General features: G+C 42.6%; 1 protein-coding gene across 2 annotated transcripts in view; it reads right to left on the bottom strand.

The window, feature by feature from the left end:
- DNAH1 (dynein axonemal heavy chain 1) overlaps window positions 1–18,011 on the bottom strand; it is a 98,966-nt gene extending 80,955 nt beyond the window's left edge. Inside the window, exons 1-11 of one of the 2 annotated variants that reach the window (XM_033140663.1) lie at window positions 17,783–18,011; window positions 16,759–16,831; window positions 14,745–14,919; window positions 14,038–14,194; window positions 12,343–12,475; window positions 9,583–9,744; window positions 8,333–8,585; window positions 5,962–6,119; window positions 4,425–4,636; window positions 1,744–2,042; window positions 51–201 (exon numbers count right to left, since the gene is read on the bottom strand). In XM_033140663.1, the coding sequence (XP_032996554.1) occupies window positions 51–201; window positions 1,744–2,042; window positions 4,425–4,636; window positions 5,962–6,119; window positions 8,333–8,585; window positions 9,583–9,744; window positions 12,343–12,475; window positions 14,038–14,194; window positions 14,745–14,919; window positions 16,759–16,831; window positions 17,783–17,974 (1,965 nt within the window). In that variant the 5' untranslated portion in view covers window positions 17,975–18,011. Of the gene's footprint in view, window positions 1–50; window positions 202–1,743; window positions 2,043–4,424; window positions 4,637–5,961; window positions 6,120–8,332; window positions 8,586–9,582; window positions 9,745–12,342; window positions 12,476–14,037; window positions 14,195–14,744; window positions 14,920–16,758; window positions 16,832–17,782 lie in introns of those variants that run through there. The other variant, XM_033140662.1, reaches the window with a different exon arrangement.
- Window positions 18,012–20,074: the final 2,063 nt, after the last annotated feature.

The raw sequence follows: 20,074 nt of genomic DNA on the forward strand, positions 1-20,074 counted from the left end.
ATCCTATTATTAGGGTGAGAAGGCATTTCAAATTCTTCAAGGTAACTCACTTTCTCCAGTTGTGGTATGGTGTGGGTAGCCCAGATCCCTTTATCAAACAGAGAAACAACTGTTGTCTCAAAATTCTCCAGGGGTGTGCTGAAACGAACACCCAAAGCATCCAGAGCCAGATCAATTATAAACAGAGGATTTTTCCGTGGCCTACAAAAGGAAGAATATGGAGATCTCTGAGATTGTTATGAATGAATAGCTTCCAGAAATAATGCCTTTGCTTATTAAAAAAAAATAGATCAATTAATTCTCAGAAACATAGCCTAGCTCTGCTTGTGCATTTCCCCTGGGACCAGATGCCCTAAATGGTGATACGCAACCACATCTGTAGAAACAGGCATAAGCATCAAATTTAGTGGAACAAAGGAAATTGCTGTGATCAAAAGGCATGTCAGTATCCTCATCATGCTTGCAAATATCCCTTCCTGGATTGACAGAAAAAGTACAGAGGGGTGTCCAAACTCTTATTCACTATCCCTCTGCAATAAGTTGGGATTCACATATATATCATATATATTAATACATATATATTAACCCAGTCTGCTTTAAAGACATATCAGAAATGAGGTAGAACATTTGCGGGGTGGGGGTGGGGCTGTGCTTCACACTGTTCAACTTTTCTCATTCCAAACAGACACAGAAACGTATTTCATATTCTGGTAAACCAAAATGTACACAGCTGCAATGTAACTAAATTGTCTCTGGCCCTTCTCTCAGTGACAGAAAAGCATTCTTCTTCTTCCTGATCTTCTTTATGGTACTTGTTTAATATTTGAAGACTGTTGTGTTTTCACATTTTTCCATTCCTTAGTTCAGTGAGTTCTGCTTTCTTCAATACCATGCTTTCTAACCTTAATTATTTTTTAGGTTCACACTGGAGTTTTATTCAATTTGTTTTCATCTGTCTCAAAATACATACTCCAGACAGGATAACATACTTCAGCCGAGGTCTACTGTTTCAACCCACTTCTCCAATCCGTCAAGAACAATGACTGACATGAATTAAACTTGCTGAATGTTCATAAGGTCTCTGTTAATATTTACTGTGCCATGCACCCAAAATAGCATGTGTACAGACACCACATGTTTTGCAAAAATAGGTTAACACTTATAAAAATACCCCCTTAATAAAGTGGTCTTTGTATTTCTGGGGCCTACATCCAGGAAGCATGAGCATGCAGCAGAGGTGAAACGGTAAGGTCCAAAAGGTTTGTCGGCAGCATGCTGCCAGTGGCGGAGCATGTCTTCGCAGGGATGCTCTAGTTGTGATTCCTACATTGCAGGGGGTTGGACTAGATGACCCTTAGTGTCCCTTCCAACTCTACAATCTATGATTCTATAACCCTGGCCCCAAGACCATGTTAAACAGACACAGTAGGATCTTCTAATAAAGCCAATGAATACTAAAGCTATGGTGACTTCACTTTGTAACCTACAGACTCTTTGTGATGCCTTTCAGAAGCCAGCAATAACCCCTTAACATGAGAAATATTGGTGCCCAGCAATGTCCCAGGGGATGCTGAAGCATGCCAAAGGAGGAGCCATGACTGCAGTGTGATTTTGCACAGTGATACCAATTCATCAAGAGAAAATCAAAGGGGGGGGAAAAACCCCTCCCGTTATGAGAGCACACTGATCAATGCTCTTTTCCTTTTCCACAAAAATAAAACACCTCTCCATTTCTCTCCTTACTTGTATGGGCTGTTAACAAGGTCATCTCCCCACACCATATCTTCAGGGCAATTCAGGACACTGTGGCAGGAATCCAAAAAGAGCTGAGTGAAGTTTACCAGTGAATCCTGAATCAGATAACGTACAGAGTCCTGCAACATAAACTTGATGAGCTCCATCAGCTGACGAAGCTTGGACATCCGGTATACTTCCCATTTAGTCTCATACAAGTTGTACCAGCCTTTGCCTATGTCCCTCAAACTGCTTCTCACGGCTATCTTTAGAGTATTGATCCAAGTATCCTTAAGGAACATTGAAACCTAGATAAAAATAAAACAAAGAATGTCAACTACATTGCCAAATGACACATCTGCTACATTTTTTGGAAAGCTGTTTGCCAGTGTGGTGTGTAGTGGTTAAGAGCAGTGGACTCATAATCTGGTGAACCAGATTTCATCCTGCTCCTCCACATGCAGCTGCTGGGTGACCTTGGGCTAGTCACACTTCTTTGAAGTCTCTCAGCCTCACTCACCTCACAGAGTGTTTGTTGTGGGGGAGGAACGGAAAGGAGAATGTGAGCCGCTTTGAGACTCCTTAGGGTAGTGATAAAGTGGGATATCAAATCCAAACTTTTCTTCTTCATTCTCTATGCATTTGGACACCTCTTAAGATACTGCAACCAAATTTTGCACGATTTGTTCTGAAAATCATGGAACAGGCTTTTGTCTGGGTTGGGATACAACTAGATGTCATTTTTAAGCAAGATGGTGGACTGCAACTTTCAAAATTGCACTGATTTTAACCACCAATTTTAAAACAGCACTGATTTTTTTTTGTTTTCTTGGAACTCTCAAACAACGAGGGGTACTTTCCACTAATTACATAGAATACCATTTGGTAAGCAAGAAGATTTCAGGGGTAGCCAGTGTGGTGCCTTTCAGATGTTGCTGGACTACAGCTCCCACCAGTGCCAGCCAGTGTGGCCAAATGGCTAGGATTATAAGAGTTGTAGTTCAACAACATTTGGAGGGCACCATGTCAGTTATCTCTGGCCAACTTCAGTAACATTATAAGAATGGTAACAACCATTCCGATAGCAATCTACTATGAAACACATCACGCCTCATAAATTGATTTCAGATTAACAAGTTATTTTTTTAATGGGAATATAACATTTAAGCTTAAAAACGCACCAGCGGAAGATGTTGGTTTTACCCAAACATGACCAGTGCAATTCTTCCATTTATTGTCCTTTTTTTTTTTTTTTTTAGAAACCCCATGCAAAGCTGATGATGTATTTCAAGGTGGAATGGAGAAAAATAGAACACACTGTATTTTATGGTGAGACAAAGAAAAATAGAATCTTGTCCATTTCTTCATGCAGAGCAGCTTTAAATATCATATAAAGACAGAGTCACTGTGTGAGAAAGGACTTTGAAGGTTATCTGGACAAACACACACACAGCGTACAGGATGACAGATGGATGTCAAGATATCTAGGCTCTTCTTAAATACCTCCAGTGAAGGAGACCCCACCTACCACCTAAAGAAGTCAGCTCTACTGTCTGCTTGTTCTCTGAATGCTTAGTCAAAAGCTACTTCCCTGGCATCCTTCCTCCTAAGTCCTTCCTTTCTTATTCCCAGGGGAAATAACCATGCACATTTCTTCCTGCCTAACTTCCAAATTGCTTTTTGAGGTGAATTACAGATTAAAGGAAGTTGGGGTTCTTGGAAGCTGTATTGTGCATGCAACTGGGTTGGATCCTGGCCAGAGTTACTACTTTGGGGACAGTAACACCTATGGAAACCAAGAAAAAGAACAGAAAACAGTGTCTGGGAAACTGTGTTGCCTTTTAAAATGCCTGGCTTATTCTCAAGGAGTTTCTAATCCTTCTCACTCCAAAACAGACTGCATTTAACAAGTCTGCTGTTAAGCGCTATACTCAACCATGAGCTCTAACTGAAGAGTGGTGGCTGCTTGCCCCACAATTGTTTATTTACAGGAGGAAACTGCAACAAAATGTTACTGTTGTTCAGCAGTACATGGTCTATTCAAGAATACCTCATTTTCCTACCAAACCGCCCTGGTTTTCTGCTCTATCCTCCCCACCCTTCAACAGGCTGACATACTCCATGGCCACTGAGTATCCTCGGCCATCAGTGGACTCTTAAAGGGTGTTTCCTTACTTATGGTTTCTCTCCTAAAGTATTTTTTCACCTTGACAAATTGCTGATATGCTCTCTTGTGTGTGGATGGTGCCATTTTGGCCACATAAGGCCTAACACTAATAGAATTATTATCACTATTAATATATGTGATTACACTTTTATCCCAGCATCCTCCATGGAGCTCATGTAAGTGTTTTTTCTCTGGCAATTTTGCCCTTACAGCCACCCTGTGAGTTAGATTAGGCTGAGAGAGAATGACTAGTCCCAACAGCATCCAGCAAGATTCTTGGCTGAGAGGAACTATGAACCCAGGTTTCCTCAGGCCTAGTCTGACAATCTAATAATTACATTACAATAGCTCTCTCTCTCTCTCTCTCTCTCTTTCCCTCTCTCTCTCTCTCTCACACACACACACACACACACATTATAGCCACTTCATGCGAGCTGGTCTTTGACCGTAATAAATTATTATTATAGCCACTTACACTTTGCATAGCCACATCTCTGCAAAGAGTATTTCCCTGCTGCTATACCTGTGAAAAGGTCTGTTTCTGGATCTGCTCAAACTCCTCTAGTCGGCCGTACTTAGTCAGGGTTGAATGGAACAGTGACATAGCTGCAGTTTTATTGCACTCATCCCGGACCTGGCACAAAGCCATGATGACTTCTGGGCGTGTCAGGAGGGAGATAAAGCTAAAAGCTTCTTTTTGCTCATTAAATGGGTACTCAGGAACATCAATGCGACCTGGGGACACAAGAAGAGATGTTATTTCTGTAGGAACAGTAGTCATGTAGATGTTCTTGTTAAGCATATGTAATAACCATAAATGCTGAAAAATGCCTTTTTAATTACTTACAGAGAAATCTACCCCTCACCCCACCCTTGCATCAGAGTGTGTATGTGTGCATGTGTGTGAACTGAGCAAAGTTTCTCCTTCCAAAGGTTCCAAAATGTGTATTCTTAAAGTAGTAAGGGACTGTTCCAGCCCAGGATTAGTTGGATCCTGAGCCAGTCCCACTGTTGCTGCCCCATTTTTGCACCAGCTCCAGGCTGGCACAGTGGCCATCCAGCAGACCCTTCCTTTAAAGCAAAGGCCACCCCATCGTTGTTCCTCCACCACCACACCTCCCCCCTGTACCTTTCCAGCCTCACCGCTTCTCTTCAAGCAGTGATTAAAAAAAAAAAGATTCCTGAGTCGTTCCTTGAGCATGAAGCCTCCAGGCACACAAGGCCCAAGGGCGGTGCCAGAATCACAGGCCATCCCTACTGTAATTTCCAGGTGCAAGCAAGATGACCACATCTCTGTGTCCAGAAAAAAACCTAGATCTGTATAGATTATGAAAATTAAACAAATTTGTACATTGCCGCTCATTTTACTTGGAAATGGACAAGGAGTTATGGTCAAGCACTGAAGCCAATCCTCCTGACCTATGGAAATCTTAATTCTCTCCCCCCCCCCCCCACTCTTGCTCACAAGCTTTCAAATATAACTTTGTAGTCCTAACAGCCAGAAACTCACTTTCTCAAAGCAATGAGATTCTCAGAATCCTATATATTTTCACAGAATTGCAGAATACACATACTCTTGCTTATTGATCACTGTTCCTTGCTCCAGAAGGGTTTGAGGCAAAGGAGTGGCAGCCATCTTGCATGGCATTGCCTCAACCCTTGGCTAGTCTAGCTCTGTCCTTCAAAGGATCCATGGCAGCAGCTTGTTTGTATCTTAATGGCTGCCACTTGCTCTCATCAGTATCATTCAACTTCTTTTACCCAGAAAGCTTGGGATGCAAATATATATAAATAGTTTGTATTGTCAGACTTTGTCAGAAGGGAACACGCTGGCACTGATTTATTTTCAATATCTATATATTGCCCAATAACAAAACCTATTTAAGTAGCTTATAAGTAAAATAATTAAGACTATAAAATATAATAGTATAATATGGGATTGGTACATCTCCCTTTGCAACATATCAATCATAGTCTAAAGTTAATTGCAAGAAACAGAGTAATTTCCCCCCGGGAAGATTTTACACTCTGCTGCTGTCTTTTTCTACTGTGTCGCCTACCTTTCTGTGGCACCTTCTCTTCCTCTTTCTCAGGCAGAGTGACATAATAGAACGTCTGAGGCTTGGAAGTGACAATTCTGTCAAAGTTAATCTTGTTCATGGTTCGCTCAAAGTCTAGGGACACTTCTTTCCCCAGGAGCTGCAGCCGCTCTAAGATGCTAAGCATAATTAAAAAACTAATTAACAGAATGAACAACGACCTCTCACAATGTTGCGTCTGCATCACTCAAATATCTCTATAGTCCCATCTTCATGCCTACTGTGTTTGCATGTGCTTTGTTTGTTCATTAAAAGTGCTTGTGGCACATTAAGGGAGCTTCATAGCAGACCTGGAATGGGACAGCAGGTGATTCTGAAGGATCAAGGGGCAGTGGGGCAAGTTGTGTGACACCTAGGACTGTATTACATCTGACTAAAGGGAGACATTTAAAGCAATATTTCCACTCTTCTTTCTCGCTCCCCTCCTGACCCATTGTAATTGGCAGTCTGGTGATAACTGTTCCATTTGCATGGAGAAGGCAAAACAAAAAATAATGAGAAGCAACATTAGCAGAAGCAAGCAAAAGCCCTGTTCCAGAAGGGAAGACTGGTGGATACAAGGTCCATGAGTCCCGTGGATAAGGTAGTTGGATGATAAGGAAGAACAGTCTAACGCAGTGCCTCAAGGCTGTATTGCTGGGGCAAAGCTGAATAGCAAGTTTCAATAGCCTTATAACCCCAAGAGTTATCTCTTCAGCTTTAAGTCTTTACATGATTTATCCCAATGGTAAATTATAATAAGCCCAATGGAGATATTAGTTTGTAGCTATTATTATTAGTATTATCACAATTTCATATTATTGTCTTCATATTTCATATTATTAATTTCATATTATTATCACAATTTCATATTATTGTCTCTCAATTTCATATTTTCATATTATTGTCTCTCACTTCTGGAACCAGGATATATTTTCTGGTCTTGAAGCTATTCACAGATAGTCTTTAGCCTTCTTCAAAAACTAATTTTATTGCGTTTCACACATCTGTATCTGAATGAGGAAAAAGCTTTCACAGTTCAGTGAGATGAACTGATATATCAATGATACCACTGGCTGATGATTCATCTAGCTCAAAGCGTCTCAAATCTTCCAAGCCATGGAGTCTGTAGCAATGCTACAGACTTGACGGCAACCTTGTCAGAATTACTTTGTTTTTTACTAGAACCTCTACCAACCAAAGTCACATGCAAAAGAAATTCAGACAGTATTAAATAAATGGGCACCTCTCAGCACATCCTGAGCCTAGGAATTTGTTTTCCATACCAGAAATGAACTTAGTTCCTAGGCCTTTCTCACAAAAGTCCATTCCTGGTTAGCTTTTTTTCATTTCAACATCCTAACATAGGCAGAGGGAAATAGATTGACATTGCTATCATGAAATCAGACATCCTTGCAGTGATCTCCTCCTAGTGGTCCAGCAATAAAACTGCTAGCATATTTGCAATGCTAAGCAGGGTCCGGTAAGGTTTCAAATTGGATGGGAGCCTACATGTTGAAATTCCTGCATTACAGGGGATTGGACTAGATGGTCCTTGGGGTCCCTTCCAACTCTATGATACTATGATCTACCTTGTGCCTACTCGAGACCCTGTGCCATGCTCACCTGATTTCCAGTTGAAATATCTCCCACACTCCCCCTTAACTTACCATTATCTAATCTTTGAAGATGCACAAGCAGTTGTTAAGAAAGGGAGGAGCAGCAAATGATCAAGAAGAAGCTCTCAGTGAATCACATGAAGGGGCTCTAATAACCACACTAAAAAGTTCTCTACATTTCACCAGCTAGTTTCTGGAAGCGCTGCAACTTAATATCTCAAATACCACAAGTTAGACCAGTGCTCCTTAAAGTCTTCAAACACTGAAAGTCTGCACCATACCTCTATGGTGGTTTTAATGAATGGTGCCACATGACCCAGAAGCTGTACGCCGGCTCCCTCGGCCAATAAAGCGAGATGAGCACCGCAACCCCAGAGTTGTTCGTGACCGGACCTAATGGTCAGGGGTCCCTTTACCTTTACCACAACACAGCACAGCCTGGTGTAATTGCATCTGAACTGCATCAAATTGATTGCAGGTGTCTGCCCTGCTTGTGTTTGCTGGTTTCCTCCTTAGTTTTTTATGTCTGCCTCTGAAAAGCACAATTCCCAGGGTGTGCAGAAACAGCGGAAGTAGGAAAGAAAGAACAGGAAATGTGATGAGAAGAAAAGGGTGTGAGGGAATGATAATGATGGAGTTATCCTGCCACCCAGGTGGTTAGGCCTCCCTTGTCATAAACAAGGTGTTAAAACCCCAAACAAGTTTTCAGTATGAAGGACTGTTGCAATACTTACATACTCCCTTTCCTCAGACGTGAAGTTTCCATTGCCATCTGCTTCATCCGCTGCAAACTCTTTTCTTCAATGTTTTGCATTCCGTCCAGAGGCATGCAGTCAACGTACAGGTTATACAACAACAGTGCCTGTGTTTTCTTCCTCAAGTCATTGGCAGAAATCACTCGCTCGGCAAGAACCCGGGGGTCCTCAGCAAGAAAAAGCAAACGGACACGGGGCACCCAATACTGACAGGGCATTAGTGGGGCTCTCCCTGGGGAGAAATCAGAAAAGAATGTGGACACACTGGGGCCATAAAAATAGATTGCAGAAAACAGGTGCCAAAATTATCTAATGACTCTATGACCAAGCTGGTGTCAAGCTGAGAGTTTCGTGGCAGAAAAGAGAATGATGAGTAATAGAATCCAAATGGAGACTCAGAAGAATACTCATCAGAAATGTCACTGCATCCAGCTAGATGAGACAGGAGGGATATGTGTGATTGTATCTTCCACTGTATTTTCAAAAGTTAAAGGCAGATGGGAGGGTGGGGAGAGGGAATCATTTCCTAATCTAAATTGCCCTCTCCCCCACCAACTGCAGTTAATCATGTAGAGGAAAACATGTGATCATCATATGGAACTTAATAGGACAAAGAACAGCTGTGGTGGGGCTGGGAGCTGAAATTTAGATCATGAACGTAGCATAAGGGAAGGTGTTATGTCTCCTCCTCCCAGTACCAGAGTCCCAATCTGATTGCTCCATTATTCTTCACCCCCAATGGTGACCACTGGCTTTTTTTAAAGTGGGAGATATGATCACGGGCCCCCTGCTGTGTCATCTAATTGTGACCCTCCAAAAGTAGGCCCTACCAAAGACTTATTTCCAAGGAATCATGCACATGATCAGGTTCCAAGTGATGGAGTGATGAGAATGGAGGTCCTTTTACAAATAATCCTGAATTTGTCCACATAACGCCAAGGTTGCAGGTTCAGTCCCCATATGGGACAGCTGCATATTACTGCATTGCAGCAGGTTGGACTAGATGATCCTCAGGGTCCCTTCAAACTCTAGAATTCTATGATCCACCTCTATGAATCCTCAAAGGATTGTCAGGAAAAAGAAAATATTCCATGGTTGCTTATTAAAGAGGCAGAAAGATGCATCACAATCCAAGACATTCATGAATCAAAGGCAGCTAATTGGGTATAGAGAGGCTCTTGATTTTAACTTCTTCCCTGTAATCCAATAAAAAATGAATCAATGCCCACCTTCTTCAGTCATTCCTCCATTAACTATGCGTCTCCCTTGTGCGTCCCGGACTAGTCCCAGGCTGTTTGTCTTATGAACCAAGTAAAATTTTGTCTCTTCATCATAATCCAGAACACCAACGTCTATCCACTTATAGATCAGTTTGCGACTTTTTGGATCTTCTGAGATATGAATGACAGACAGGATCACATTTTCACAATTGTCTTGGTTAAAATATGCAAAACTACAAACAGTCCTCTTCACAGTCTTACAAGTCTCATGATCCTGCTTTGTGTTCTGGGCTCCATATTTTGTATCTCCTTTAATATTCAATGGCACCATTCAGGACCATTGAATTAGTATCTTAGCAGGAAAGCATAATAATAATTTATTATTTATACCCCGCCCATCTGGCTGTGTTTCCCCAGCCACTCTGGGCGGCTTCCAACAGAAGGTTAAAAATACATTAAAACCGTAGCTGTCAACTTTTCCCTTTTCTTGCAAGGAATCCTATTCAGAATAAGGGGATTTCCCTTAAAAAGGGGGGAAAGTTGACGGCTATGATTAAAACATCAGTCATTAAAAACTTCCCTAAACAAGGCTGCCTTCAGATGTCTTTTAATCATCAGATAGTTGTTAATTTCTTTGACATCTGATGGGAGGGAGTTCCACAGGGCGGGCGCCACTACCGAGAAGGCCCTTTGCCTGGTTCCCTGTAACTTGGCTTCTCGCAGTGAGGGAACCACCAATGGGATCTCAGTGTCTGGGCAGAACGATGGGGGTGGAGACGCTCCTTCAGGTATACTGGGCCTTGGCCATTTAGGGCTTTACAGGTCAACACCAACACTTTGAATTGTGCTCGGAAATGTACTGGGAGCCAATGTAGGTCTTTCAAGACTGGTGTTGGAGAATGAGGTGACCAAATTATAGTTTTTATATTTGCAAATATTTAGCTGAAGCCTGCTATGGTATAAGTTTATATCTTTTGTATAATTCTTATTGTGAGCTGGTCAGTACTGCTAAAAAAGGCTCCCTCTTACAAAAGGGATTTTATCATCCCAAAAACTAAATGCAGTTAAGTGAGAGGCTTGCCATTCCACTTTCACCTAAAAACCTGAAGACCCATTAGTGTTCTTTCTGAATGTCCTGCTCTGCTAAGCATTTCAGATAATAAAGAAGGTCTAAAGTCACCAAAACACAGGAAGGTAAAGCAGGATAGATAGCCTGCTAGAAAGAAGGACGAGAATCCCTTATCACAGAATGACGTATTACCCAGCTAAAATCCAGCTAAAAGCATAGACAAAATATAGGGGTTGGAGAGGCCTCTCAAGGATTCTAAAACATTGTATTAGGGTAGGAGGTTACCCGTGTCAGCAAGGTATAGACAATGCGTGTAATGATGGGCTGCAGACCAAGGTCTCTAGACAGCGTGACTCTGATGAACATCAGACCAAGGTCCCCCTCTATTCCTGTATACAATAACCCCTGACCCTACTTGCGTGCACCCACTTTTAGGTTGAGATTCCGAAGGTGGGGGGAATGAGTTGGAAAACTGTATAAGAACTGCTGGTAAACTGACTAACTTTTGTACTTGCTTGGATGTCTGAACACCGCAGTACCTCTGCATGCAGAATAAAAAATCTTTCTCTCTCTGAAGCCAGAAGCCTCAGGTGTTTTCTGCTTCCATGTTTTCTCATCGGGCGCAACAATGGGAACCCGTAGGGGCAAATAAGGCTCCAGTGTTATGTGGTCTTGGTGGCCACTCCCAGTCACCAGTCTAGCTGCCGCATTCTGGATTAGTTGTGGTTTCTGGGTCACCTTCAAAGGTAGCCCCACATAGAGCGCATTGCAGTAGTCCAAGCGAGATATAACTGGAGCATGCACCACTCTGGCGAGATAGTCTGCGGGCAGGTAGGGCCTCAGCCTGCGCACCAGATGGAGCTGGTAGACAGCTGCCCTAGACACAGAATTAACCTGTGCCTCCATGGACAGCTGTGAGTCCAAAATGACTCCCAGGCTGCACACCTGCTCCTTCAGGGACACAGTTGCCCCATTCAGGACCAGGGAGTCCCCCTTACCTGCCCACCCCCTATCCCCAAAAGAGAGTACTTCTGTCTTGTCAGGATTCAACCTCAATCTGTTAGCCGCCATCCATCCTCCAACTGCCTCCAGGCACTCACATAATGCAGAAATGTTGATAGGCACATGTTCTAACTGAAGTAGTCAACGTACAGGACTTAATTTTTAGGAGAAAAGCACCAGTCATTTGTGTTAGATTATAGAAGAATTGCAATCACTCCACATATTTTGAAAAATTAACTCACAAGAATCTCACATTGTACACCCAGATACAGAGGCATTAAAAACAGACACCAAGTCTAAAAATTATGGCTTATAAAATAGTTTATGAAATGCATAAATACCACAAGTTCAGACATTAAAGTACTAGTTTAGTTCCACTCACATGAAACATTATGCTAGTGTCAACAGCCTGACTCCCATGAATTTCAGCAGAAATAAAATACGCTTAACTGTTAACTGAAACCAAGTAATTAAAAACATTAATTTCTAAGTTTCATTGGTAGGGATTCATAGAGCCAGTCAGGGTAGGGTCCTTAGAATACATGCAAAATGCAAGAAAACATAATATGTTTTGATCTGCTATGCTTCAAAACAAAAATACTTGGTGGGAGAAAAGCATGGTTCTCTTGTATTCAACTATTATTTTGTAATCTTTGTAATAAATGAAATAACTCAATTGCATCACATCTATGCTTTACCATGCCCAAGCTCATCATCTGTAGGCAGGAGTGCTTTTCCTGGGATAGGTTTCCGGTCTTCAGATTCAGGTTCCACACCCATCAAAAGCCACTCTTCTGGAGTCCGGCAATCATACTCTTCGTTATCAAAAATCTAAGCAAGTAAGAAGTGAGAAATCAATCCTTCACCAAAGTCAATAGCTGACTTGGAATCCTCAGACGTCTCTTTGCATATCCAAGTACTTCTGCACATGCACCACGACTCTTTTTATTCTGACAGCAGCTTGTCCTGCTGCACCAGTGTAAGGTCTGCCAAGCTTCTATAATGACTTGGGGGAGGGAGCATGAAGGCCATGGTGTGAGCAGCACTGGTATCTGTGTGTTCATAAATGCCTCTGGTTGCTCTTTGAATCCTGCCTAATATATAGTCATACCTCATGTTGCGTATGCTCCGCGTTCTGTACGTTTGGGATATGCACTCCCCCCCCCCGAAGTGTTTTCCGGAGCGCGCGCAACCGCTGGATGCACAGAACGCTTCTGCGCACTTTGCGCATGCACAGAAGCACTCAAATCGTGCGACTTCCGGTTTTTCAGGTTTTTTTTACGTGCGTTCAAGTTACACACGCCCGCGTTACGCACGGCGACCCGGAACGGATCGCGTGCGTAACCCGGGGTTCCACTGTATTGTAGGCAGTTTCTGCTTCTTGTTGTACATCTTGTTGGAGCAAAACCCAAACATCAATCTCATATTTTCAAAACATATTGTTATAGAAATAGAGGGGATCCCCCCTAGACACTAGGAATATATACCGTAAATCAGGCTTCCTCAACCTCAGCCCTCCAGATGTTTTGAGACTACAATTCCCATCATCCCTGACCACTGGTCCTGCTAGCCATGGATCATGGGAGTTGTAGACCAAAAACATATGGAGGGCCAAAGTTGAGGAAGCCTGATATAAGTACTAAGATTTTGATTGGAATGTGGATTAAAAAACTAACTGCAGAGCTGTGCCAGAGAGGGAATTCCTGGGCTGCCTTATGCAAACCAGCCTGGCTGGCTGAGCAAAGAGCAGAGCTGTTAACATTACAGTAAAGAGCCATTGAGGGTCCTGCCCCAGGTGTGACCAGAGACTGGAAGGTTGCCACGGTAACTGCTCTGGGGGAGGGCAAGAGGCTTCTGGGAAGAAGAAAGGGGGGAAACGGCTGAGATCCATCTTTGTGGGGGAGACTAAAAGTTACCTGCAATGCTTTGGGCCATGCTGTAATAACTGGACTCCCTCCATGCAGACTGAAGGTGCAAATAGGAAAATAAACCCTATTTCTTAAAGCACGGCTGTCTCTGCCGTGTCTTCTATTCTCCAAAGGGACACAGGCCCTGTATGTATGCCGGCAACCCTATGCGCTCTCTTGTTACTGCTTGGCAGAGATTGGGGCAGGCACCAGGCTTTTGTAACACTATTCAGCTTCTTTTAAGTACTGTTAATGTTGCCACAACCACTCCCCACCTCCCACCCCGCCCCAGTGTCCTGGTTATTTTTAATCCAATTTTAAGACATAATGCACAGCAGCAATTTCCAAATGGTAATTAGATATCCATAGAGACACACAGATTATTTAATGGAAAGTCATCATCAAATGCAATTGCTGGGTTAACTTTGTAAAAGGCTTGGGAATCCCTGAAGTAGATCACATGCACCACTGAATCCCGTATCTTACCTGTAATGGAAGATAGACAGGGAAAAGAGGGTCCTTCTTCTGCTCAATAGTTGGCATATTGCTAGGGTCCTGGTGTCTTGGCATCAATTCATTAGAATCTATCCCTGCCATTTTTAATAGCTGAGTGATATCCAGGCTGAGATATAATCGTCTCAACCTGATTAAATAATAAGATTAAACAGTTCATATTTACAGGAAACCCGATTCAATTGTTGTTAATCTGTTTCAAGGACTGACTAATAAGTTAGACTGAGTAGCACAGTGAAGTAAAGAGACAGGCTAAAACGATATGCTTTGGGGCAGTCCAATATTCCAATGCTGTCAGAGATGGGAGTACCTGATTCAAAAGCTCCTCTATTATTCTGAATACCATTCCAAGCCTGCAGATTTTTGTCCATGGAGCCTCAGGCTGAGGTTCTGTGAGAAAAGCTAACGTATTTAGCCCAATTGTATAAAGAATTTGGCACTCCAAAGCCCACTGAAACCAGAGAAAAATACCGGGTATCTACCTCTCTGAAGGATTGCCATCTTACAATCTGAACCTACGCAGGGCTAGAGGAGCCTAAGCCTACCCATTTTAATAGTTTTAGTATAGGCTCACGTAATTCTCTGATTTATATAGAAATCCAGAGCTGCACATCCAAATGCAAAGGTCCTTGCCTGTGTTGGATGCAAGCCCTTTGTAACCATTTCCTGCCACTAATTACCTCTCAATCGCTATCTTCCGAGGGCACTGCCCTGGAACCACCTCAAAGGGAACTTGTACTTTTGGCTTATATGATTGCAATGGAAAGTCCGTCTCTTTGATTATTTCTGTAGTTGGTCCAATTTGTTGGGCATTCAAAATAGACCCAATATTCTCAGGAGTTTCAAATGTTGTGACTGGTAAGAAACAAGATTAAGAAAACAAAAACATTTTTTAAAATATGTGATTACTGTAACAGTCCCAGTCCCAGACTTATCTGAGAGTCTGGCTGAAGTGACCACTATAGCAGCGAAGGCACTGCCTAAGTCACTGAAAACAGCAGATTGGTGGAATCTGCCCAGAGAGAGCTGCATGCACATTGCAATAACTGATCCCACCCTGCAAAGGACAGAATCTGTGGTGATTTCCAATGCTTGGGGGCCCAGCTCTAGGAAATTTCCCTCTCTTCCACCCAGATTAAAGAACAATAGTGTAAATCAGAGGTTGGCAAGGCTTACCAGGCATGGGCCGGATCACTCCCGCAGAGATTGTCTGTGGGCCAGGCCAGTGCACAGCGGCGCCAGAAATCGCTTTTGCGCATGCCCAGACGCCAGAAATCGTGCCTGCGCAGAAGCAATTTCTGGCATCTGGGCATGCGCAGAAGAAGAAGAAGAAGAAGAAGAAGAAGAAGAAGAAGAAGAAGAAGAAGAAGAAGAAGAGTTTGGATTTGATATCCCGCTTTTCACTACCTGAAGGAGTCTCAAAGCGGCTCACATTCTCCTTTCCCTTCCTCCCCCACAACAAACACTCTGTGAGGTGAGTGGGGCTGAGAGACTTCAGAGAAGTGTGACTAGCCCAAGGTCACCCAGCAGCTGCATGTGGAGGAGCGGAGACACGAACCCAGTTCCCCAGATTACGAGTCTACCACTCTTAACCACTACACCACACTGGCTCTGCGATTTCCGGCATCTGGGCATCGGCAGAAGCGATTTCCAGCACCACGGACATGCGCAGACACAATCTCCAAATGATATGAATCAGAACCATGTGGCGATTTCTGGACCGTCCGTGGGCCGAATCCAGAACCCATCTGGGCCGGAACTGGCCTGCAGGCCTTAGGTTGCCAACCTCTGGTGTAAATCCATATGCGATGAGATCTTTCATATTTTCCACTTCCATTGAAGTAACGGAAATGGGTTTATCTATTTTACTTATCTTCTGTTTAATGTTATTTATCTGTGCTTTGTATTTAGCCTAAGTTATTTTGTAACTCTTGCCAGTTCCATGGTGAAATCAGCAGTCATGAAACCCAGGGACAAGTGAAGAGGGAACAGTTATCATCCATCCCATCTTGGAGAAGTGAAAATGTTTGTTATGCATATATGCATAATGCTAAACATGCACTGAGAAATGTTGGCTCCTCCTGTGTCACACTATGCTCAAATCTTCACTCATTCATGAAGGACGTATCTCAGCGGGAGAGCAAGCAGAGGTCCCCAGATTCAATCCCAGACATCTCTAGGTACGGCTGGGAAGACTCACACCTGGAGCCTTAGAGAGCTGCTGTTAGGCAGTATGAGCAATTCTCAATTAGATGGACTCCTGGTCTGACTCGGTATGAAGCAACTTCCTATATTCCTAAGCTCACAGGGTGACCTTGGGCCAATCACTTTCTTTTAGCCTAAATTACCTCACAGGGTAGATGTACCTGTACTATCTCCCATATCCCCCAAACAAAAGACGTTACCCCCCCTTTCATTTTCAAGCTCATTGAAGAAGCCCAGCTATTGGGTCTTCTCAATTTTCTGATCCCTTCAGCATGGCTCCCACCCACTTGGCTGCTACAGTTCACTTGTCTGTAAATCCACAGATATTTATTCTGCCCTGACTTCGCTTGACTGTTCTGTTCCTTTTGGCACCGTCAATGATCAATCATACTCTTCAAAGTTCACATTTCCCCCCAGTTACAGGAGCTCAACTTTCTTCCAATTTCCTAGGGAGGAAAGTGATGATAACAGCCTTTTCTGTGTGCTTACCTTTTGGCGTGTGATCCTCATGCTCTGACTGTTTCAGTAAATCCCTGTATACATTAGGACCTGCACTCACATCCTGAAATTTAATATAATAAGGATTACAAAGAGACAGTACAGAAACATGTATAGAATTCTATGAGCAAACAAGAATTGGTCATATACAGAGAGAGAGAAAAGAAAAAGCAAGCTATGATCTGGTGAGCTAGTTTTCATAATAGCAATCAGGCTGCAAAGAATGAGATATGACATCTCATGGTACATCTAGTGGCTTGTGCAATTCCCTGAGATTCTCAACTTTAATTAAAAGACAAACACATTCCCAGCCTCTACAGCTGAAGAGAAAATGTATTAGTAGTTAAGGGTTAGGAAACATAATAAATCTGGAGAGACCTCCAGTAATCATTGAGTGGAATTACTTCCCTCATCCTTGATAATATAAACCAGGGGTGTCCAACTTCCAAGAGACTGTGATCTAGTCCCACTATAAATAAACTAGCAGTGATCTACCCATTGGATTGACCAGAGTTGTTGAGCTTTTTTGGGGGGTGGGGGACCAAACTTGCTAAGCTTTTTTGGGGAGGGGTGAGTGATCGACCAGTTGGACAGGCCTGATATAAACCAATCTCCACTCCTTTTTCTACAAGTCTCAACCCTCGTTTTACCTTTTGAAAAACCCAGTAAACTGAAGCATGAGGGGTACCATTAAGGGAAAGCCATTTCACTTCCTAAAAACACCTGAGATACTACAGAAAAGGACTTGCTATTTAAATGAAATTCACCCAACTCCTCAAAGCTCTAAAATGTATTAAGAGGAAAAACAGATAAAAATAACATTCCTACCTTCCTATGACATGGAAAACAGCTTTAGAGGAAAGAAAGAGCAGAGATGGGGCAGAAAACAGAAATGGAACTTCAAAATATATTTTCTTAAAATACATTTATCTATCTCTCATTCTAATACCAGTTTGTGTCATTTATATTTCAACTGTCTACAGACCAATGATAGACAGAGGTTCTATTCACTTACCCCCAAGAGATCTAAAGCTCCTGGTGTAAGGACATCTGAGTAAAATCCCCTTTCTTTTATCGGTGGGTACTTCTTACTGCCCGACGTGGTTTTGCTGGTTCCCGGAAGGCTCTCTGAACCCTGGCTACTGGAGTAAGGGGGATAGGGACTCCTTCCCAATGACTCTGTCAGTTCCTTCTTGACTTTATCCATCCTGCTTTTTGATCTCCTAGAGGAGGGATAGGAAGGAATTGTGAAGCTGTCCTTCACATCATAAAGAGGAAACAAATTATTAATAATAGTTCTGTATCCCAGAACCTCCAATTTTCAGGGCAACTTACTAATCAGAGGAAGTAATGAAAAGGCTCATGTAGGCCTACATGCTACAAATCATGTTTAGTGCTTGAATTGCATAATGAAGGGGACTGGGGTCTGTTGAAACTTGGAAGCCATGAACTCAACTCAGAACTTTCCACATCAGATCTCAGGTGGATGGGGGCTAGTTAATCAGAGATGTGATGATACGCTTATAGAGATTCTCCTTTCCAGACCTGAAAAAGATTTTGGAAAGGGAACCACAGGCATTGTAAACTTAAACTGTAATAATGCAGAATATGGATGTAATCTGCCTGAAAAAGATTCCCCCAACCAGGACTAAATCTTTGGAGATTCACTGTGGCTCAAGCTCATTTTATAAATGCTAACCCAACTGAAAATCATCTCACACTACAAAGCTTTATCCTTGGTATGACCTGTATACCCCATTCATCTATTAAAGAGCTGTCCATTCTGAATCATCTAATCCATTTGACTCCAACAGTGGTCAACCAGATTTCTCCAAACAATCATGTTAATCTGTCAAAATGCATGGCTGACATGCATTGAGTTTGGAGTGAGACATGCTTAAGCCTGTTGAAATCAATTAGCTTAAGCCTGTTTCATAGAGCAATCCTAGTTTGGTTTGGAAAAGAGTGAAGCGGTAGTTTCACTGGCTCATCCCAAGCCCTGCTGCTGGCTCATACTGGCTTGGGCAGGTAGGGGCGATTCTGTTGATGGTATTGCTATGTCATCTCCAGACTGGCATAGCTGAGGTGGCTCAAATGTGGGGGGGGCCCCTTGGGGAATCCATGAAGCCTTGAATCTAAGGGATCCAAAGCCACTGGCACCAGGTGCCTGATGTACTCCACTTTTGGCCTTTCTGCTTGCTACTGCCAATGGGAGACCTTTCCTCCCACCAGGGCACAGCTGAAGCTCCACTGAAGAAAAATCTCCAGTGCCACTAGCAGCTGTTCTCCTCCCTTCTCTTTTAATGATCTGATATATTTTATATTCTGTAATTTTCTTAATTTGTGGTTGGTGGACTGTAAATAAACTATATTTGTATTTGTCTCATTGTACCCACCCATCAACATCATAGGGTTACGATTTTGCTGTATGTTGGATCTAGGCTATTTAAGCTTTGGCCATAAGCCAGTAATTGTACTGTTACAATATTAAATGAGAAAGAAATACTTTCCACAGTAAAATGGATCCCACAACACAATGGAATCAAATTATACCCAGATCTAACGAAAGACAAAAGAAATAGACCTTTAGGCCTACAAAAAAAACCCGGGTTAACTTACCATCACATAAACCATAAAGAGCACTAGGATTCTTTAAAAAAACAAAAATTCGGAATAGAATAAATGCGAAGTGTTTGGTTTCAGCTTCTTTACTAATTAAAATAAATTCAGAAAATGGCTGCAGGAGTCTTTTTGTTTAATTGTCTGGTTGTTCCTTTTTTCCTGGGTGATCTCCTCTCACAATTTCTATTCAGCTGTCAGGTTAAATGCAAGCACAAGCAATTATAATGAGCCTGGGTATCCAAGCTATATAAAGATACTTATGTAAATGAGGGTGTTAATTAAGGGCTGCCCTCAGCATTCTGGCAAGAGGCTACTGCAGTCTTTTGTTGTGCAAAATCTGGCCCCCAAAGCTATTATTTATGTGCCCAACCTAACCTCTCACAGCAAGACCTTTCCTGATTGGCTGCGACTACCACACATGGATGGCTGCAACATAGTGGGATGGCACCAGCGAATAAGGTTTGGTGATCAGTGACTGAGCAGATGCTGTCTCGTAATTATGAAGGTGAAATGGCAATAAAAACCAAGACATGAGCAAAATCTACATACCTTTGAGGAGGTCAGCCTACTCTGTTTTGTGCTGGCTCAGCAAGTTGGCACTTTCTTGAAGTAACTGCCACAATATACTTTTTCCTCTAAAGGGCCTTCTTAAAAAGTGGCTTTCTTTTCTAAGTTGTAGCCATAC

This window comes from Lacerta agilis, chromosome 2 (assembly GCF_009819535.1).
Source record: "Lacerta agilis isolate rLacAgi1 chromosome 2, rLacAgi1.pri, whole genome shotgun sequence".
Taxonomy (NCBI): Eukaryota; Metazoa; Chordata; class Lepidosauria; order Squamata; family Lacertidae; genus Lacerta; species Lacerta agilis.